Source organism: Emiliania huxleyi, assembly GCF_000372725.1.
Source record: "Emiliania huxleyi CCMP1516 unplaced genomic scaffold EMIHUscaffold_31, whole genome shotgun sequence".
In the NCBI taxonomy this organism is placed as follows: Eukaryota; Haptophyta; order Isochrysidales; family Noelaerhabdaceae; genus Emiliania; species Emiliania huxleyi.
In genome coordinates this window covers 218494-235817 of record NW_005199684.1, presented here as the reverse complement: position 1 = coordinate 235817, position 17324 = coordinate 218494, and the positions used below count along the sequence as shown (strand labels likewise).

Below are 17324 nucleotides of genomic sequence, written 5' to 3'. Positions count from 1 at the left end.
CCTCGAGTTTATCAAGCTCTCCTCGCGGGACCACTCTTCTGACTCCCGCTCCGGATCATGTGCCGCCAAGTCATTTCGTTGCTCAGGTCCACTCTCGTTTCTTGTACCTCTCCACGGTCGGTGTTGGCGCTGGGGTTCCCTTCGGGTGCATCGTGACAGCTGCCCCGACGGGATTACCACTGGCGAGTCGTCGTCGTCATCGATTCGTCTTCCGGACTCGCAACGTGAATTCTGACCGCGCAAGATATAAAGGGTGTCCTAAGGGCTCTGCTCGCAAGGCGCCCGCGTCGCAGACGCGGTACCATTGACAAATCTGCGATATACCCCCACACGAACAAATAGCAAAATCCGAATACCGTGCACGAACTGCGTGATGTCCGCCGTGGACGGGGGCAAGCCTTCAGCTGGTGCCAAGACATCCGTAAAATTGAAGCCAAGAACGGCCAAATCAGTGCTTTAAAATTGAAGCCAAGAACGGCCAAATCCGTGCTTTCGGAGCAACTGAGGGGAAGCCGCTGATCGAGCCCAGCGTGCCCGCGGCCGCCTCCCGCGCAGCACCGCCGCTGGGGACGACACGCTGCGGAATCGGATCGAGCCCATGCACGGGCAAAGAAGGACGCTGCAGAAGCGGTTGGAGAGGCAGCCGGCGTCTGCCGTCACAACGAGTCCCAGCGCTGGTTGGACATGCGCGTCGGCTCGCCCGAGGCTGCTGTCGCGACCCTCCCGTCGTGACGCAGCCTCCGACGAGCTCTGCAACCGAGGAGAGTGAGGGTGCGCCTCCCCTCACTGCTGGCCTGGCTGCGCACCGCCCCACAAAGCACCCCCTCGAGCATCTCTACAAGTACAAGTAGAAGGGCGACCTTCTCCAAGTCGTCAACGCGCCCGGCGGCTCCGGCAAGACTTTAGCCTTGGCCACCCTCCTTGCGGAGCAGGAGGAGATCCGCTGGCTCTCGGTCGGCAACGTGGCAGCTAGTCGAGAGACTCCGGTAGTTTGAGTGACCGCCCCCCTGAGTGAGGACAGGAGAGAGAGAGCTTTTGTGGTGTTGGTGTACGCAATAACGGGACAGAGTAGTCGTTCTCTCTAGCTCCCCTTCTAGCTCTTAGCATGAGCTGCGCCCTGTGTCCGACCCCTTCTGCGCAGCAACACCTTAAACTTTTAGGCCCTCCAAATTCGTTCGGGTCGGAGCGTATAGCGGAGTGGGCCCCGAGTTTGAAAAGGGCGAAGGCCCTCCCCAAATTCGGGTCGGAGCGTAGCGGAGTGGGCCCCGAGTTTGAAAAGGGCGACGGACGCTTGCGTCCTAGCCTCCAACAACGCCTCCCCGGCGCAGAGGGGCCCCCGGAGGGGTGCACAACCGACCCACGCCACGCCGCTTGCGGCGGTCCTCTTCCGCCAGCTCCGCGCGTGCGTTATTTTTGCGTCACAGGTTGCTCGCGTGCCGGTTTGTCTCAATGGCCCCTCAGTCACGCTCGCGCTCCACCTACGTCCCGCCGGCGTGGAAGCAGCAGCGACAGAAGAAGAAGCAGGTGGAGCGCTGGAAGACGGTGGGCAAGTACAAGCAGCTGCTCCGGAAAGAGGGCAGCGCGCCGGGCGGGGCCGCGCCGAATGTGCAAGCGGGCGGCGGCGGCGGCGGCGGCGGCAGCAACGCATCGATCGGAAAGCGCCGGAAGCCCGCAGGTAGCGCCCAGGCGCTGGCGCGCAAGAGCTGGGAGGAGCAGCAGCGCGAGGTTGAGGCGGCGCGTGAGGAGGAGAGGCGTGCACACGAGGAGCGGAGTCAGGCGGTAGCTGCAGCGCAGAGGCGGCGCGCCGAGACGAGCGCCAAGCTCAAAAAGAGGACACGGCGCGGCCAGCCGGTCCTCTCCAACCAGGTCGACGTGATTCTCCAAAAGCTGGGCGCTGGGAGCAGCTAACATGAGCTCAGCCCCCACGCGGGCCGCTGGTCGAATGTTGAAGACCGTGTCGCGTAAATGTTTGCTTTTGAGTTCTCAAGCAATATGTGAATTTTGGTCACTTGCCGACGAGAGATCGCGCCGGCACGAGCGCAGTGGCAGCCACTCAAAACCCGTGTGCGTCCTCCACGACAACAGTCAACACGCTCATCAAGACGGTCAACGCCACTCCACAGTCGATAGTGACTCTCAAGGAGACAAGGACCGAGCCTGGGACGACAGGGCAAGCTCGAGGCGGCGCGCGGCGCGCGTGCGCCCCGAAAGCGGTGACGCTGGAGAGGGTGTACCGACGCCGCCCTCGCCCCGCATGCGCACGCTGCGGCCCTCGGCGCTCTGGCTCTCTAGTTGAGGAACTTTTGCTTCTTGCCCTCGAAGCCCGCTCGGTCGCCTGAACGCGCCTTTGCTCGCGCTGCCTTGGCCTTGGACTTGGTCATGCGCGCCTCGAGGTTCTCACGGCGCTTGGTCTGGCGCTCCAGCATCTCGTTGCGCACCGTCTTGACCCGCGCCTTCCACTCGCGCTGCGACTTCTTCTTGGACCGCTCCTGGCGCGCGCAGAGTCGGGACGTGCCGCGGTGAGGGGGAGAAGGGGAGGGGGGCGATTGGCAGAGCGAAGGGGGGGGGGGGGGGCGACGGGAGGGCGGGCAACACCTTGCGCTTGAGCATCCGCTTCAGCAGCTTCTGGTCGTCGCGCTGCTTGATGCCTCCCGCCTTCTCGAGCGCACTCTGCCAAACATCCATCTGAGACTCCTCGCTCACGCCGCCGGCCGCGCTGCTGCTGCCGCCGCTGCCCGCGGCAAGGATGCCGCAGCCCGCTGCCCGCGGCCGCTTCACGCCGCCGCTCCCCATCAGGTCCCCCGCGAGCGCCTTTCGCTTGCCGTTAGCTCTGCCGCCGGCCTGCACCTTGCTAAACTGGAGGCTCCCGCCACTCCTGCCGCCGCCGCTGCCGCCGCCGCCGCCGCCGGGCGTGGCCAAGTCGGCGCCCGCGGCGGGCTCGTCGGAGCTGCTCTCTGGCTCCTCCGTCGCCGCGGATGGGCGCTTGGCCGGGTTGTGCTTTGGTGGCTTTGGCGCCGCCTTGCCGTCCGCTCTCCTGTCCGCCGTTCCGCCCCGACTGCCGCGAAGCTGCTGCAGCCGCTCGGCAAGGCGGCGGCGCAGCTCCTGCGCGCTCAGCTGCTCGCGCGGCGCGTCGCTCCTCGCGAGCCGCGAAAAGTCCGCCGGAGCCTCTGCGTCGCCATCGTCGCCCGCAGCGCCCTGCCGCGCCGCCTCCGCTGCTGCCGCCTCGCCGTCCTCGCGGAGCTCGCGCTCGCGCTCGGCGGCGACATGCTCGGCGACGCTCCGCTGCTGCGTCGGATCCAGCTTGATCCGTCGACGTTCGGTGGCCTCGGCCTTGTGCTGCGCCTTGGCCGCCGCCGCCGCCGGGCCCTTGCGCACGTGCTTCTGGAACTTTTTGGCCATCTCCTCGGGGTTGGGCGGGAGGTAGTACTTGGGCGGGACCATCGCGATCAGCCCCTCGAGGTACGCCGTGTGCTGCTGCAGCCGTGCCTCGCACATGTCGCCGCGCCTCGTAGCCGAGGGCAAAGAGAATTTTACCACCTCAAGCTCCAGCCGAGGCCGGTCGAAGCCCACTTGAGCACAGCCATGAGGAGTCCTCTTGGTGCTCCTGGCGGCCGTTGGAATGGCGAGCGCGCGCCGATGGGGGGGGGGGGGTCTTGCTTGCTCCACACCGAGCGCGCCATCGATCCGGACCGGCGTGCTCACCGAGGGTCGGCTTGCACAACGTCAACGAGGTCTGAGCCGCGGGAGATCGCGGGCGCTCGGCGCCAAGACCCAGGTGCAGTGTCACGCTCGCGCTGGAGCGGGTCACAATGGGGAACCCTCGTTTCCTAGTCACTCGGTCCCCCAACGGAAGAGGCCTCTCTCCTATTGAAACATTCCAACATCAGATTTGCCTCGTGCGTCCCTTTTTGAGCCCGAGAGAGCTATTTCTTTTGAAATAGGGTTGCCTTAACGTTAGGAGCTGAACAGTGTTGCTAGTGTGTTAACAGTAACAACAGAACAACAGTGGGGCTTCCCAACAACAGTAGCTGACGTTAGGCCGACTGAACAACAGTAAGGAAGGCCTGGCAGTGACCCACGACGATCTCCAGCGTCCCGCAGTGCGGCTGCGGGTAATACCCGAAAATACCCGGGAAACCCCAGGTATTTTCGGGTTTTACCCGGGTTTTTTGCCATTTTCTGCTTGCTGGCCGCTGAACAACAGTAACAACAGTAACAAACAGTAACAGCATGGGCTGGGGTGAACACTTGAACAACGTTGAGGATTTCAGCCAACAATAGCGCAACTGTTAGGCCCCAAATTAACGTTAGGCAACCCTAGCTCTGAAACCAACATCTCTTCTTGTTTTGTTTGGAGTGGCAGCGATATGTCTTACGCACAAAAATATATCGATGCGGGTTGTTTGATCAGCTGTGTGGCGCGGGCGGCGTGCATAACCAAGTGCTGGCACGTGCACGCTCCGCACGCCTGCACTCTCTCGAGAAGAGCCACCCGCACCCCGCTTCAATCTTCGGCCCGGTCGCTTAACTCGGCCCGGTCGCGCGCCCGCTTGGCGCGCCCCTGCAGCAGCCGCCACTGCTTGTGGCCGCCGTGGGCGTTGCAGTGACTTGGGGCCTTGCGTTCCTCGCTTTCCCACTGCGGGCACTCAGCTGCAGGTCGATCGCAAATGAAGCAGTAGCAGTGGCAACATGTCGCGGCGTTGCCCTCATGCGGCCGCTTGCGGTGGTGCGCACGAAAGGCTTGTGCAAGCAGAAGCCGCGAAGATGCGGCAAGTCGTGCAACCCGCCCGCTGCCGCCATGCCCTGCACCTCGTCATCGCCTTCCACCGCAAAAGTGATGCGTGGCGGTGGCGCGGGGGGTGCCACCTCCTCCACCTCATCATCGCTCGACGCTCCCGCCTCCGTCTCCACTTCACCTTGCTCGTCCGATCCCAGGCAAATGCAGTCGCTCGTGCGCCGCTGCTCGGAGGCGCATGTGCGACGGCTGAGAGCCTCACGCTCGCGCGTCACATGGCTGGCAAAGGAGGGGTTGGCGCGGACCTGCGCCTCGACAGTGCCTGCGTCCATGTCTCGATTGAGCCACGAATGCTTTAGATCCAGCAAGATAAGTGTGCCACATCACAATGAGCTTGCCACAACGAGATCGCTTCACCGTCACCGGCATGCTGAGCTCCTCGTCAATGCGCACGGAAGTTGAGGAGACAATTGTCGCGTGCCGTAGCAATGCCGCTAAACGCATTTGTACTCTATGCTTTCTGGATATGCCCTTTCGTTTGCTTCGCCGGCCTCTCTGGTCCGCCATGTTGTGCTCACTGCTCGTTGCGAGGCATCGGGAAAAAATATCTCTTCATTTCTTTCCCGCCTGGGCGGGGCGGTGGGCGGGCGCGCGGTGCGGCATGGCGTGTGCGTGTGCGCGACTGCAACGAAGGACCGCTCGCAGAGGACCATTGGGTTTGTACTATTAACAACGAAGGCGCTCTCAAAAAAATATGCCTACAGAAACCCTATCGGTGAACAGCACTGTTTAAAATCCCTGTGTGCAGTGTGGTGGCGGCGTACCGTCCTCCCATCCCTCCCTTGGTGTTTTCTTTTTTCTTCAGCCTGAGTGCTGAGACGCAGCTTCAGACAAACAATCATCGCACAGCCGCACAGCACTGTCATCCCTCTCCGCGAATGTGGATGACGGGGTGTCTACCACGTCTGTCCACTCCATGCTAGATGGCACTCAGGGAAGCCGCGCTAATATCGCTAATCGGCTCTGGCCTCTGGGCGCAGAGCGACAAAGACTACACTGTTCCGGCCTTGTGTGCGGAGGGAAGACGCGGAACACAATCGCTCTGCACACGCAGCGCTCTGCGTCGGGGCCTACTCATTCACAAATGGATGGGCTTCCCGACAGGCGCGTGTAGCCCCTCTCCCGCTCGTTGATCAGCCACGGGTGCTTGGCGCGCTTGTGCTGGTAGAGCCCTTGGCTGCTGCTGTAGCACTTGTCGCACGCGGGGCACTCGAAGCGGCGATCGCCGTCGTACGAGATGGCGCCGCGCGGGCTGCCGCGCGAGGCGATCGTCTCAGGGTGGTATGTCCGCTTGTGCTGGTATAACCCCGCCGCTGTCGCGTAGCACGCCACGCAGCCCGGCGCAGGGCAGACAAAGCTGCGCACCACAGACGTATCCAAGTTGTGCGGCGGCACGTATACTTTGCAAGTTGCCGACCGCGGGCCGGAGGACGGCGGGCCAAAGCGCACGATCGCCGAGGTGTGGCCGGGAGGCGTTCCCGGCGAGGCCGGTCGTTCTCGAGCTGCCGCTCTCGAGCTGCCGCTCCTCGACTTCTTGCTGATTGCGGACTCGCGAGCCATCGATGCTGCAGCCTCAGTGGTCGCAGCCAGCCGAGCCACCGGCTTTGCTTCTGCGAAAAAAGAAAAAATGTGCGTCGTGCTTAACCATCCACACCAATACCCTTCGGAGTCGCTCCTCATCGCAAACCCCGTCAGCAGTCCGCCTCGGGTACGTTACGTTCGTAAGAGCTACACAAGACTCCGGCTCCGGCTAGGTAGGTAGGTAGAAAGGTGAAGAACAGCCAGGCTCGGACTGGACACCAACGCGGTATGGGTGGACGCTGGACAGATGATGACGACACGCACGAGCGACACACAGACACAAACAAGCTCACAAGACACACAGCCAGCGGGCTGCCACACACCCTGAGTCTGCGTACACATAACTCAAGGCCATATCCTCCCTGTCGCCCCCCCCAGCACTCCACGGTGCCAAGAGTACAAACAAATCCGGCTGGTAGTCGAAATATTACATGTGAAAGCGCCACCATAGGAAGGGATGGGATGAGGCACGCCGCCACCACATCTAAAGGCCACTGCAAGAAAAATCCGGAATTTCATGCCCGGCCCTGGATGTGCGGTTAATGACTGCACTCCAAGTGCGCTCCAAGACCAAGTGCATGCCGTCGCACCCTCTGTGTTCGTGTGCGTCGCCCATCTCTCCCTGGAGATGACTGCTCTATTTATTTATTTATTTACCTTCCGTGGCGCACCCACTCCCTTGAAATCCCTGTGTGGTGGCGGCGTGCCGTCCCCCCATCCCTCCCTTGCGGGTTGTCTGTTTCAAACCGCCTACCTATATATGACGAGGTGGTCCGCAGTGGCTCCTCGGCGATGAGCCCGTGGTTTCCCTGATCGTCCTTACAAGATCCTGCTCGTGCAGGTGGGGACCCTGTCCTTCTCCCACCCCTTGTTTGGTGTGTCCCCCGGGACGGGCGGGCAGCCTCGTGGGCTGGCACGGCCTGGCACGGCCTGTTTTTAGGGAAGCGTGGCGGCGAGGGGAAACGCGGCGGCGGTGGTGGCGGCGGCGGCGGCAGCGGCACGCGCGGGCGGACGGATTCGGACGGGGCGGAGCAGCGACCGCCTGGGCGGCCGCTGCTCTGTCTGCCAGAGCGCGCGCCGTCTGCGCAGCTCGAGCGCGGTCAGGTGCACAGGGAAGCGTGGCGGCGCGGGGACGCGCGGCGGCAGTGGCGAGCAGGCGAGCGGCCCGCGCGCGGCGAGGCGGACAGGTGATCGGCAGGCGGGTGATGGGCCGGTGAGTGACCGCGCCCAGCGATCGGAGCGAGCCGATCGTCGCTTGGCCGCAGCTGACCTTGAAGGCGTGCGGAGCGCGACTGTTGGTGTCGGGGGGCCGCCGTCGAGGGCGCCACCACCGCTGCCGCCGCACGTGAGCCTGTTGTCGCTGCGACCTGGGCCGTCTGGAACGACCAGCAGTCGAGCGAAGCGCGCTGCGGACATACCGACGAGAGAGATGCGAGATGCAGCGAGGTTCCCCCCCACATGCAGGTTGACGAGATATGCCACGCCAGGGAGAGCTGAACGTTCCGCAGGCGAAAGGACAAGACGGGCTTTTAAAAGAAAAAAATCGGCTTCGTGCTTAACCATCCACACCAATACCCTTCGGAGTCGCTCCTCATCGCAAACCCCGTCAGCAGTCCGCCTCGGGTACGTTACGTTCGTAAGAGCTACACAAGACTCCGGCTCCGGCTAGGTAGGTAGGTAGAAAGGTGAAGAACAGCCAGGCTCGGACTGGACACCAACGCGGTATGGGTGGACGCTGGACAGATGATGACGACACGCACGAGCGACACACAGACACAAACAAGCTCACAAGACACACAGCCAGCGGGCTGCCACACACCCTGAGTCTGCGTACACATAACTCAAGGCCATATCCTCCCTGTCGCCCCCCCCAGCACTCCACGGTGCCAAGAGTACAAACAAATCCGGCTGGTAGTCGACAAGCTGCCGAGCCCAAATCACTGTGTGGCTCCGGCTCAGGTCAGAGGGCCCAGCGACTCGTCGGTTGGGTGTAAACGGGCATCCCCGAGTGGCTTCAAACCAAACAGGGTGTGAATAGAGCTGTCTTGATGGTGCTGAGGACGAAGCCACCTCAAACTTTGATGAAGCCGCGAGTTTTTATAGTTTTCATTAGCTGTGAATAGTTATTGCGCCCGCCGCAGCCCGCCCTATTCCACTGGGCACGCGCCACGGGCCACGAGAGCCCTGGAAGAGCCCAGCTGGCATGTTCTATCGCCCGGGTGGCGGGCTGTCTGCATACAGACGTCTCGTCGCCATGGCTGACGCACGACTGGTCCGACGTGCGGTGGGAGTTTGACCTCAGACAGGCCGTCGGTGTCGGCGGGCTGACGGCGGCCGCCGGAATCGCGATTCGCTCTGCCAGCTGCCAGCAGCCTCGTGTCGCGGCTCTCACAGGTGCAGCTGCCAGCAGCCTCGTGTCGCGGCTCTCAGCGGTGGTGATTGGTCTTTGCGCCGTCGCTCGACGGCGTCACCACCCATCCGATCTGCGCAGCTCCTGCAGCTCCTGCAGCTCCTGCTGTCAGTCTTCTACTCTCACTCGCCGCGCGCGGATTGTGCGCCGCACCAGCAGGACACATGCTCATGCAAACAGTGCGAGAACTTGGTTGCGCCGCTTAGTGGCGGCGCTGCTTTAGAGGAAGCGGCAGCGTGGGAAGCACAGCAGATGGAGGCGGCGCGGCATGCCAAGGAGCTGCAATCGCAGTACTGGGGGCGGCAGCGCCAGCAACGAGCAAGGAGAGACTGGCAGAGGTTGAGCGGCTGAGTGCAGCAAGGGCCAAGGGCAAGAAAAAGGAATGTGGGCGTGGGCGATACGGGCGCCGCTAGGCTCAACGAGGAGATGCTGTGCAGTTAGAGAGCTCGTAGCGAGCTCGATTTTGGATGAGAATTTAGATGAGAAATCCCTCAATTTTGAAAAAAAACGCCAAAAAATCGGCGCCTGCGGCGGGCCAGCCTCCGGCGGCGCCTGCGGCGGGCCGCTGGGGCTTCCTCCCCAGACCCCGTTTACACCCGAGCTATGCCCCACGACCTGAGCCGGAGCCTGTGTGACACATTTTTGTTGGCTTCTAAAAATCTCTCTCACACACGAGAGAGAGGGGGGGGGGGGGGGGAGAGAGAGAGAGAGAGAGAGAGAGAGAGAGAGAGAGAGAGAGAGAGAGAGAGAGAGAGAGAGAGAGAGAGAGAGAGAGAGAGGGAGAGAGAGAGTGAGGGAGAGAGAGAGAGAAGAAAGAAAGAAAACAGCCAAAAAGGCGGGAGATCCCCACCTGCACGAGCAGGATCTTTCTTAAGCGCCTGAGCTCCTCCCTGCATCTCGCAGACGGGCGTGAGAGTTCTTTTCCGTGTTACATGTAGTGCCAGTGCGCGCCAGTCCCGTGCCCATAAATAAATAAATAGAGCAGTCATCTCCAGTCCCAAAAAAAGAAAGAAAACAGACACGCCAAACGAGGGATGGGACGAGGACAGGGTCCCCACCTGCACGAGCAGGATTTTGGAAGGACGATCAGGGGACAGGTGGGGCTCTCCTGCTCCTGACAAGGGACACGACAGGTAAAGAAAGAAAGAAAACAGACAGACCAAACGAGCTTTATCTAAAATTCTTTTAGGCTTTCGCTGCTCTTGCTCTTTCAGTCCGACAAACACATATGGTGTGGTCCTCCGCCAGCCACAGCGGCTCCTCCTCCTCCTTCAGCAGCCTCCTGTTGGAGCGGCAGCAATCTGGCCTCACGCACCGCCGACTATGGCGCACGCCCGCGCTGCTCTGGCGCATAGAGCTTCGCGCCGTCCTCGAGGAGCATGACGGGTGCGTCAACACGGTGAGCTGGAACACAGCCGGGACACAACTCGTCTCTGGCTCGGACGACTGCCGCATCGCAGTGTGGGACGCGTGGGACCCGAGTGCCGCGCGTCACGCCCGCCGCCGCTGCGTCGTGAACACTGGCCACGTGCGCAACATCTTCTGCGCAAAGTTCCAGCCGGACAGCGGAGACACAAAGGTGGCGACATGCTCTCTCGACGGCACCGTCCGGCTGCAGGACTTGCGCAGCGGCGGCGACACGCTGCTCGGCCGGTCGCACGCATTCGTCTCCAAGTTCGAGTACGTCCCCGACACGCCTCCCGTCCTGCTCGCCGCCGCGCACGACGGACTCGTCTCCGTGTTTGACGTGCGGGCGGCGCAGCAGCCGGTGGCTCTCATCAACCTCTCGCACATCGGCGGCTGCACGACGCTCGCCTTTGACCCGGCCGCGCCCGGCCCGCTCGTCGCCGTCGGCTGCGAGGATGCTCTCGTGCGGCTGTACGACCTGCGCTTGCTCGGCGGAGAGGCGAGCGAGGCGGCGCCTGTAAAGGCATTTGGCGCGCGGCGGCTGCTCGAGGCGAGCCGGCGCGGGCGCGCGCACCTCTCCCAAGGGGCGAGCGGGCTCGCCTACTCCTCCTCGGGCGAGCTGCTCGTCAACCTGCGCGGAGAGAGGATGCTCCTCTTCGACTCGCGCGCGCCGGCGGGCGATGCCCCTCTCCCCTCTCGCATCTCCATGCAAAGCCGAAGAGAAGAGAAGAGCAGCGCGGCCCGCGTGTTGAGTCCTAAGGCACATGCACGTGCTGACCGAACCCCGTGACACGTCGCCCACAGGCGGGCGACAGCTTCCAACACATCCCCGTGCTCGCGGACACGATCGCCGAGTACCACGGGTGCGCCGAGAGAGAGCCGAGAGAGAGAGAGCCGAGAGAGAGAGCCGAGAGAGAGAGCCGAGAGAGAGAGAGGGAGTCTCGGCGAGAAGGGGGCTCACAGCTGCGCGGGTGGGGCAGGCGCGCCAACGACGAGACGTTCGCCAAGGAGTGCGCCTTCTTGCACGATGGCGGGTACGTCACCACGGGCGGCGACTGCGGCCACCTCTTTGTGTGGGGCAAGCGGAGCGGCGAGCTGCTGCTCAAGGCGACGCACACACCGCCACTGCCACCTCACCCCTCCGCGCCGTCTCTGTTCCTCCCTCCCTCACCCCCCCCCCTTCTCTCTCTCTCTCTCTCTCTCTCTCTCTCTCTCTCTCTCTCTCTCTCCCCCCCTCTCTCTCTCTCTCTCTCCCTCTCTCCCTCTCTCTCTCTCTCCTCTGTCGCCTCTCCCTCCTTGTGTTTTGGCCGCCCGCCGCCTCCTTCTCAGCCGCCGCCACCGCCGCCGCCCACGCCGCCCACTCTCTGCTGCGCAAGGCGCGCGGGGACGGCGCCATCGTCAACTGCGTGGCGCCGCACCCGGCGCTGCCCGTGCTCGCCGTGTCGGGCATCGACTCGGACGTCAAAATCTTTGGGCTCGGCGAGGCGAGGAGGGGGCGCGAGAGCGCCCAGAGCGGGCACCGGAGGGCGGCGGGCGAGAGTGGCCGCGAGGGAGTCGGGACTGCGCGGTGGAGCGGGGCGGAGGTCACCGCGGAGGAGGCGACGGCGCGCCTCTCGACCGCGCGCGCGCTGCGCGAGGAGGGCAACGCGGCGCACCGGCGCGGCGAGCACGCGGCGGCTCGCGAGGCCCGCTCCGCGGCGGCGCGCTGCGCGAAGGGGACGTGCTGTGGTCGTGACGCCCGTGGGCCGCGTGCCACGACTAGGCGTACCGCGCGGCGCTGGCCACGGCGCGCTTCCACGTGGCAGACGCCGCGGTGCGTGCCGAGCAGCGGCGCGCGGCCGGGCAGGGGGATGCTGCCGGCGCGGCGTGCCCGCGACCCGTGGCGCGTGGTCTGCGTAGGCACGGCCGTCTGATGTGCCGGCTCAACCTCGCCTCGTCGCTGCTCGCGCTGCGCCGGTGGCGCGAGGCGCGAGACGCGTGCGGCCGGGTGCGTCGCTGCCAGCGCCGCCCCCTCTCCCTCTCCAGTAATGGACATGGAGGGCGATTTGCCGCGTAGGTCCTCGCCGCCGACCCGCGCAACGTCAAGGCCCTCTACCGCAGGGCGCAGGCGCCGTTCGAGCTGAGCTCGGCTGAGCTCGGCTGAGATCGGCTCATCTCGGCTCATCTCGGCTGAGTTGGGCTGAGTTGGGGCTCGGCCGATCAGGCGCGGCTCGAACTCGACGATCTGACGGGCGCCGCTTCCGACCTCGCCACTGCAATCTCGCTCCGAGGCTCCGACCCGGCGCTGCTGCGGTTGCGGCGGCGGCTGCAGAGCGTGAGCCGTGAGCGGCAGGCAACAGCGGAGGGGTTCGCATCCGGCGGGGCCGCGGGCGGGGAGCAGAGTCAGGATGCGAGCCCGGGCGACTCGGGCGAGTCCGTCGAGGGCGAGAGCGGCGAGGAGCAGAGCGGCGAGGGCGAGAGCATTGACCGGAGCGACGAGAGCGACGACGACGACGAGAGTGGGGAGGAGGAGGCAGCGGTGGCGGCACCGTCAGGCAGCTTCCGCTTCAATTTTGACCACTCGTGAGCGCTGTAGAGAGGGCTCTGACCTCGGCTCGCAGTTTTGCTGTGCCAGTATCGAGCGAGATCGCTTCAAGATATGGGTTGTTTCTTAGAGCTGACAGCTGTAGACAGTTTATCAGAGAGGTGTGTCTTTGGACACATATTGATATACATTTGAGTTCCAGAGTTTTTCTTTTCGCGCCGGGCCCGGGGGTGCGGAAACGCGTTTTCTTTTCATGCGATATTATATATGCGGAGACTTTTCCGTGAACAATCAGGACGCGGAGTCGTCTGAACGTCTCCAAACACGTTCGCTGTGGCCACGCTCCTGCGTGGTGCTCCTGCAGCTCTCTCGCTGCTCTTCCTGGCCCGGCGCCGTGCCAGCCCTGTGGCCGCGCCAGGCTCTGCGACCGCGCCAGCACTCTGGCTGCGCCGGTTCTTCGCTTTCGAAAGTCACGCTGCTGCTGCGACATGCGCGCCCACTCACTGCACACACGTATGCATGCATTGTTCAGAGTTTCACGGAGGGGCGAGCTCGTGCAACAACAGCACAAACGTTTCGACCGAGATGCGAATTTCAACTACCGCGACTCTCCTGGCAATGGTGTTGTTGGCCCCGGGCGCCGCGGCGGTGGGGCCGCTCTCCACGCCGGTTGCGATGTACGAACGCCGCGTGGTGCCGCACCGGGAGTACTCGGGAGACACGGCCGTCATCATCACGTCGTCTTCGATCAAAACCCACCCGACGCTGCACTTCATCGACAGGGTGGTGGGGTCGTTGGAATTGGTTGAGGGGCTGTCGCCAACGGCCCCCGTGTACATTGGCGTCGATGGGTTGCAGCTAAAGCACTGGGATGGCTACGAAGTGGGGGCGCGGCTGGAACAACTCGACCGCTATGTGGAACTGCTGTACCACAGGTTCAATCCGCAGAACCGGACACACGTCCACATAGTCGTGAGCCAGCAGCACCGGCATATATCCGGAAATGTACAAAAGATATTGGCTCTGATCGAGGATCACTACCCCAGCGTCAGGTTCCTTCACTATGTGCAGCACGATTTTCCCTTCCGAAAGGGCATCAACCACACGGCGCTCGTTGAGGTGGCCCACGAGAACAAAAACGTCAACATTGTGCGCTTCCTCTATAAAGGCCGCGTTGGGCCAGTGGAGAAGCGGCATTTCTGTACACCCACGACACAGATAAACCATAGCGGTGTGATCCTCCGTTCGACGAACAAGTATACTCCGACAATAACAATTTTGCCAGGTTCAACTACTACAAGCGCATCATGGACGATTTGGGGCCAACTCCTCGACCTCCCGAAGGCCCGCTTCAGTTCAAAGCCACCGCCGGCGGGTCGTTGAATTGTTCGAAAATGGGAATCTGGGTCCAAGTCTACAACGCCGTTTCGGGCGGGCCCGCAACGCTCACTCACTTAGATGGAAGATTAACTTCAAACGTGTCGACAGTGTAACGCCGCCCCCGCCTCCGCTTCTTCCGTTGGATGTGAGCCGTGGCATCGCGCCCAGACCACGGCAAAGGGCCAGGGCCGACTAGCGCTGAATGCTCCCGCGGTGCAAACACAGGCACAACCTGCAGCAGCCAGCACCGCGCCACAAGCCCCACATGCTGCGACATCCCGCTGCCAGATTCAGATTTGCTCCTATTAGCTTCGTATTTGCGTGACCCGAGCGCGCTTGGTCCGCGTCGTCTGCACTACTGGCATGATGCCTGCCTGCCCTTCAGAGGCCTTGAACCTTGAACCCTAAGCTACGAGAATCCCGCTGCGGGCGCGGGTTGGCTGCTTTGATCTCGTTCAAATTTGCCGAGTTTGAGACCGCGCCGGTCGACCCAAACCTGCAGTGGCAGCAACGACGACAACAACGGCAACAGCCCCGTTCACGGCAGTCGCATCAGGGCACCGCGGTGCAGCGTGACCAAAACAGCAGGCGCTTCATCAGCTTCATGCGCGTGACCAAAACAGTGGCCACCTGCGCTACACACACACGCGCACGTGGGTATGCACGCGCCGCTGGGCATCGTTGGCGGTATCCTCCCAGGCCCACCTTTGCGATAGTGATGGCCCTAGCGTCAAGCCCCGCACCAGCACCAGGGGTGGCCTCGAGCACCTACAGGCAAAAAGAAAGAAAGAAAACAGACAACCCAAACGAGGGATGGGGGAGGAGGACAGGGTCCCCACCTGCACGAGCAGGATTTTGGAAGGACGATCAGGGGGACAGGTGGGGCTCTCCTGCTCCTGACAAGGGACACGACAGGCTCGCAGCGCGGTGCACGGTGGGCTCCCAACTCCACTGGCGGTCTCATCTCAGTCTAGCGACCTTCCTCCAGCTTCTTGCTGGCAGTCTCTCACTACCCTGAGGGAGGGTGTAGAGGATGTAGAGTGTAGAGCGCTGTAGAGCTGTAGAGATGTAGAGCGCTGTAGAGCTGTAGAGCTCTACATCCGCCGCGGGACGAAGCGGGTGCGTTGTAGAGCGATGTAGAGCGCGATTTTGCTGTAGAGTTTGTTGTAGAGGCTCTACTAACAGCCAAACCGCCGGGAAGGCAGTGACTCAAAGAGGTCGAGTCGCACTAATGGGGTGTCTCCGAGCTTACTGGAGCTCTGATGGACGGCCCTGACTATCCCTGACACACAGAGAGTCACTCTGACGGCACAAAACACCCTAACTGCGTCATGACCAGCCTGCCATGTGTCGCCGGTGCCGCATTCATCGCTGTGCTTCTTTAGCAGGCGGTGGACTGTCGGCTGCGAGGGCGGTCGCATTTGCGCGAGGCGAGGCGAGCATTCAGACGCGTTGCATGCGCCATGACTCGCGCCAGCGTGTGCGGGAGCTCCTGGCTGAGCGTTGAGTCCAGGCGAGTTGCGCTGGCTACGATCGCTACGCCGAGCCGAGCTGACGCGCCGAGGCGCCGGCCAGTCGTAGCCGTGAGGCATGCCACAGCAGCAGAGGCACCTCCCACCCATTGGGCGGGCAGACAGAAGGCCAGGGCAGCACTGGCAAGTGTAACGCGCCTCATGTCGGAGAGCGACCGTGCCTCGTTCGCCGCTTATGATGTAGAGTTTGTTGTAGAGATTTCACGTTGTAGAGCGCCTCTACATCGCTCTACAACGCACCCGCTTCGTCCCGCGGCGGATGTAGAGCTCTACAGCTCTACAGCACTCCGGAGCGCTCTACATCTCTACAGCTCTACAGCGCTCTACACTCTACATCCTCTACACCCTCCCTCAGTCACTACCACAGGCACACTGACACAGGGGTGGCAGGGGCGGCGGCAGGAGTCACCCACATTACTATGCGGGCCTCACTAGAGGTGCGTCCTGTGTCGCGCACCTACAAGAAAGAAAGAAAGAAAACAGACAACCCAAGGGAGGGATGGGAGGACGGCACGCCGCCACCACACAGGGATTTTAAGGAGAGGTGTGTGGTGCGCTATCCGTCGCCCACCCTAGGGAGTCTGCCTCTTCCTATCTCTCTTCGCAGTCTCTCGCCGATTCTCGCTGCAACCTTCAAGCTTCATGCCACCTCGCGGCCGTCCCACCCTCGTCGTTCTCTCCCTTGTCACTTCCTCCTCTGTCGCGCACCTACAAAAGAAAGAAAGAAAACAGACAACCCAAGGGAGGGATGGGAGGACCACGCCGCCACCACACAGGGATTTTAAGACGCGCACCTACAGGCAAAGGCAGGGGCGGAGAAAATTCTTTTGGCTTAGGGCGATGGAGGTGGTCGCGGCGGGGTCGCTTCCTGCGGAGGAGGATCCTGCGGAGGACGAGTGCGCGGTGTGCGGGGACGGAGGCAAGCTCATCTGCTGTGACGTCTGCCCGCGCGTCTACCACGCGCGGTGCCTCACCCCCGCGCAAGGCGAGCAGCTCAAGCTGCTCGCGGCGCAAGACGACGACTGGTGGTGCCCTCACTGCGTGCGGGTGTCGCGGGTGGGCTTCGTGATGCAGCGGATCCTCTCGTCGCGCGCGCCCAAGCGCACCGTCTCCTCCCTCCTCTACGACTTTGTCTCGGACCCTCAGCACGACCGCGAGGAGCACTGGGAGGCAATCAAGGAGGCGCGTGCGGGCACCGCAGAGGGGCCGGGCTGATCCGGGGGGTGGCGCGGGCGGGCGGCTGAGGGGCGCCGTTCGCAAAGCGACTGCACCGCACAACGCCCCTCCGGGGCACACCGCACTCGCAGCACTCGCACGCTGCCCGACCGGCCGCGCGGGTTCGCGCGCCGCGCGTGCGATCGATGCCCGCGCCCCCTGTTAGGTGGGCGCCGCGCTCGGCGCCGCGCTGCCCGGCGGCCCGTGCAGCGCGCTCGCCGCTGCGGCGGCGCCGCCCACCGAAGGGACCGACCCGGAGGTCGCCGAGCTGGTCGCGATGCAGCTCTACTCCGACGTGCGGCCGGCGTGGTGGGCAAAGTGCTACGAGGAGGTGCCGTACACGCGCAGGCCGCGCAAGCGGCCCGCCCTGAAGGAGGCGCGGCCCGCCTCCGAGCCCGCCCCCCCCGCGAAGCCGCCGCCGCAGGCTCGGCCCACCGCCCCGCCTGCGGCGGCGGCGGCGGCGGCGGCGGCGGCGGCGGC

At 63.5% G+C, this 17324-nt stretch overlaps 7 protein-coding genes across 7 annotated transcripts; 4 read left to right on the top strand and 3 right to left on the bottom strand.

Annotated features, from left to right (window-relative positions):
* Window positions 1-1449: 1449 nt before the first annotated feature.
* Window positions 1450-1908, top strand: EMIHUDRAFT_207307 (hypothetical protein; the record flags this gene model as incomplete). The annotated part of the gene is made up of 2 exons (XM_005774544.1): window positions 1450-1542; window positions 1687-1908. 2 exons carry the CDS (start codon window positions 1450-1452, stop codon window positions 1906-1908), a joined length of 315 nt encoding a protein of 104 aa, XP_005774601.1.
* Window positions 1909-2288: 380 nt separating this feature from the next.
* Window positions 2289-3584, bottom strand: EMIHUDRAFT_207306 (hypothetical protein; the record flags this gene model as incomplete). Its single annotated transcript, XM_005774543.1, has 4 exons — window positions 2289-2489; window positions 2596-2670; window positions 3376-3505; window positions 3538-3584. 4 exons carry the CDS (start codon window positions 3582-3584, stop codon window positions 2289-2291), a joined length of 453 nt encoding a protein of 150 aa, XP_005774600.1.
* A 920-nt stretch (window positions 3585-4504) lies between these two features.
* Window positions 4505-5067, bottom strand: EMIHUDRAFT_207305 (hypothetical protein; the record flags this gene model as incomplete). The annotated part of the gene is made up of 2 exons (XM_005774542.1): window positions 4505-4636; window positions 4735-5067. The coding sequence occupies 2 exons, from the start codon at window positions 5065-5067 to the stop codon at window positions 4505-4507; spliced, it is 465 nt and encodes a 154-aa protein (XP_005774599.1).
* Window positions 5068-5597: 530 nt separating this feature from the next.
* On the bottom strand, window positions 5598-6394 carry EMIHUDRAFT_354689 (hypothetical protein). Its single transcript, XM_005774541.1, has one exon. The coding sequence runs from the start codon at window positions 6353-6355 to the stop codon at window positions 5870-5872; it is 486 nt and encodes a 161-aa protein (XP_005774598.1). The 5' UTR covers window positions 6356-6394; the 3' UTR covers window positions 5598-5869.
* A 2063-nt stretch (window positions 6395-8457) lies between these two features.
* On the top strand, window positions 8458-9137 carry EMIHUDRAFT_207303 (hypothetical protein; the record flags this gene model as incomplete). The annotated part of the gene is made up of 3 exons (XM_005774540.1): window positions 8458-8469; window positions 8518-8811; window positions 8886-9137. The coding sequence occupies 3 exons, from the start codon at window positions 8458-8460 to the stop codon at window positions 9135-9137; spliced, it is 558 nt and encodes a 185-aa protein (XP_005774597.1).
* An 877-nt stretch (window positions 9138-10014) lies between these two features.
* On the top strand, window positions 10015-12759 carry EMIHUDRAFT_101338 (hypothetical protein; the record flags this gene model as incomplete). The annotated part of the gene is made up of 6 exons (XM_005774539.1): window positions 10015-10938; window positions 10998-11056; window positions 11174-11264; window positions 11570-11776; window positions 11956-12180; window positions 12397-12759. 6 exons carry the CDS (start codon window positions 10015-10017, stop codon window positions 12757-12759), a joined length of 1869 nt encoding a protein of 622 aa, XP_005774596.1.
* Window positions 12760-16466: 3707 nt separating this feature from the next.
* Window positions 16467-17150, top strand: EMIHUDRAFT_354688 (hypothetical protein; the record flags this gene model as incomplete). Its single annotated transcript, XM_005774538.1, has 1 exon — window positions 16467-17150. One exon carries the CDS (start codon window positions 16470-16472, stop codon window positions 16842-16844), a length of 375 nt encoding a protein of 124 aa, XP_005774595.1. The 3' UTR covers window positions 16845-17150.
* Between the last annotated feature and the right edge of the window lie 174 nt (window positions 17151-17324).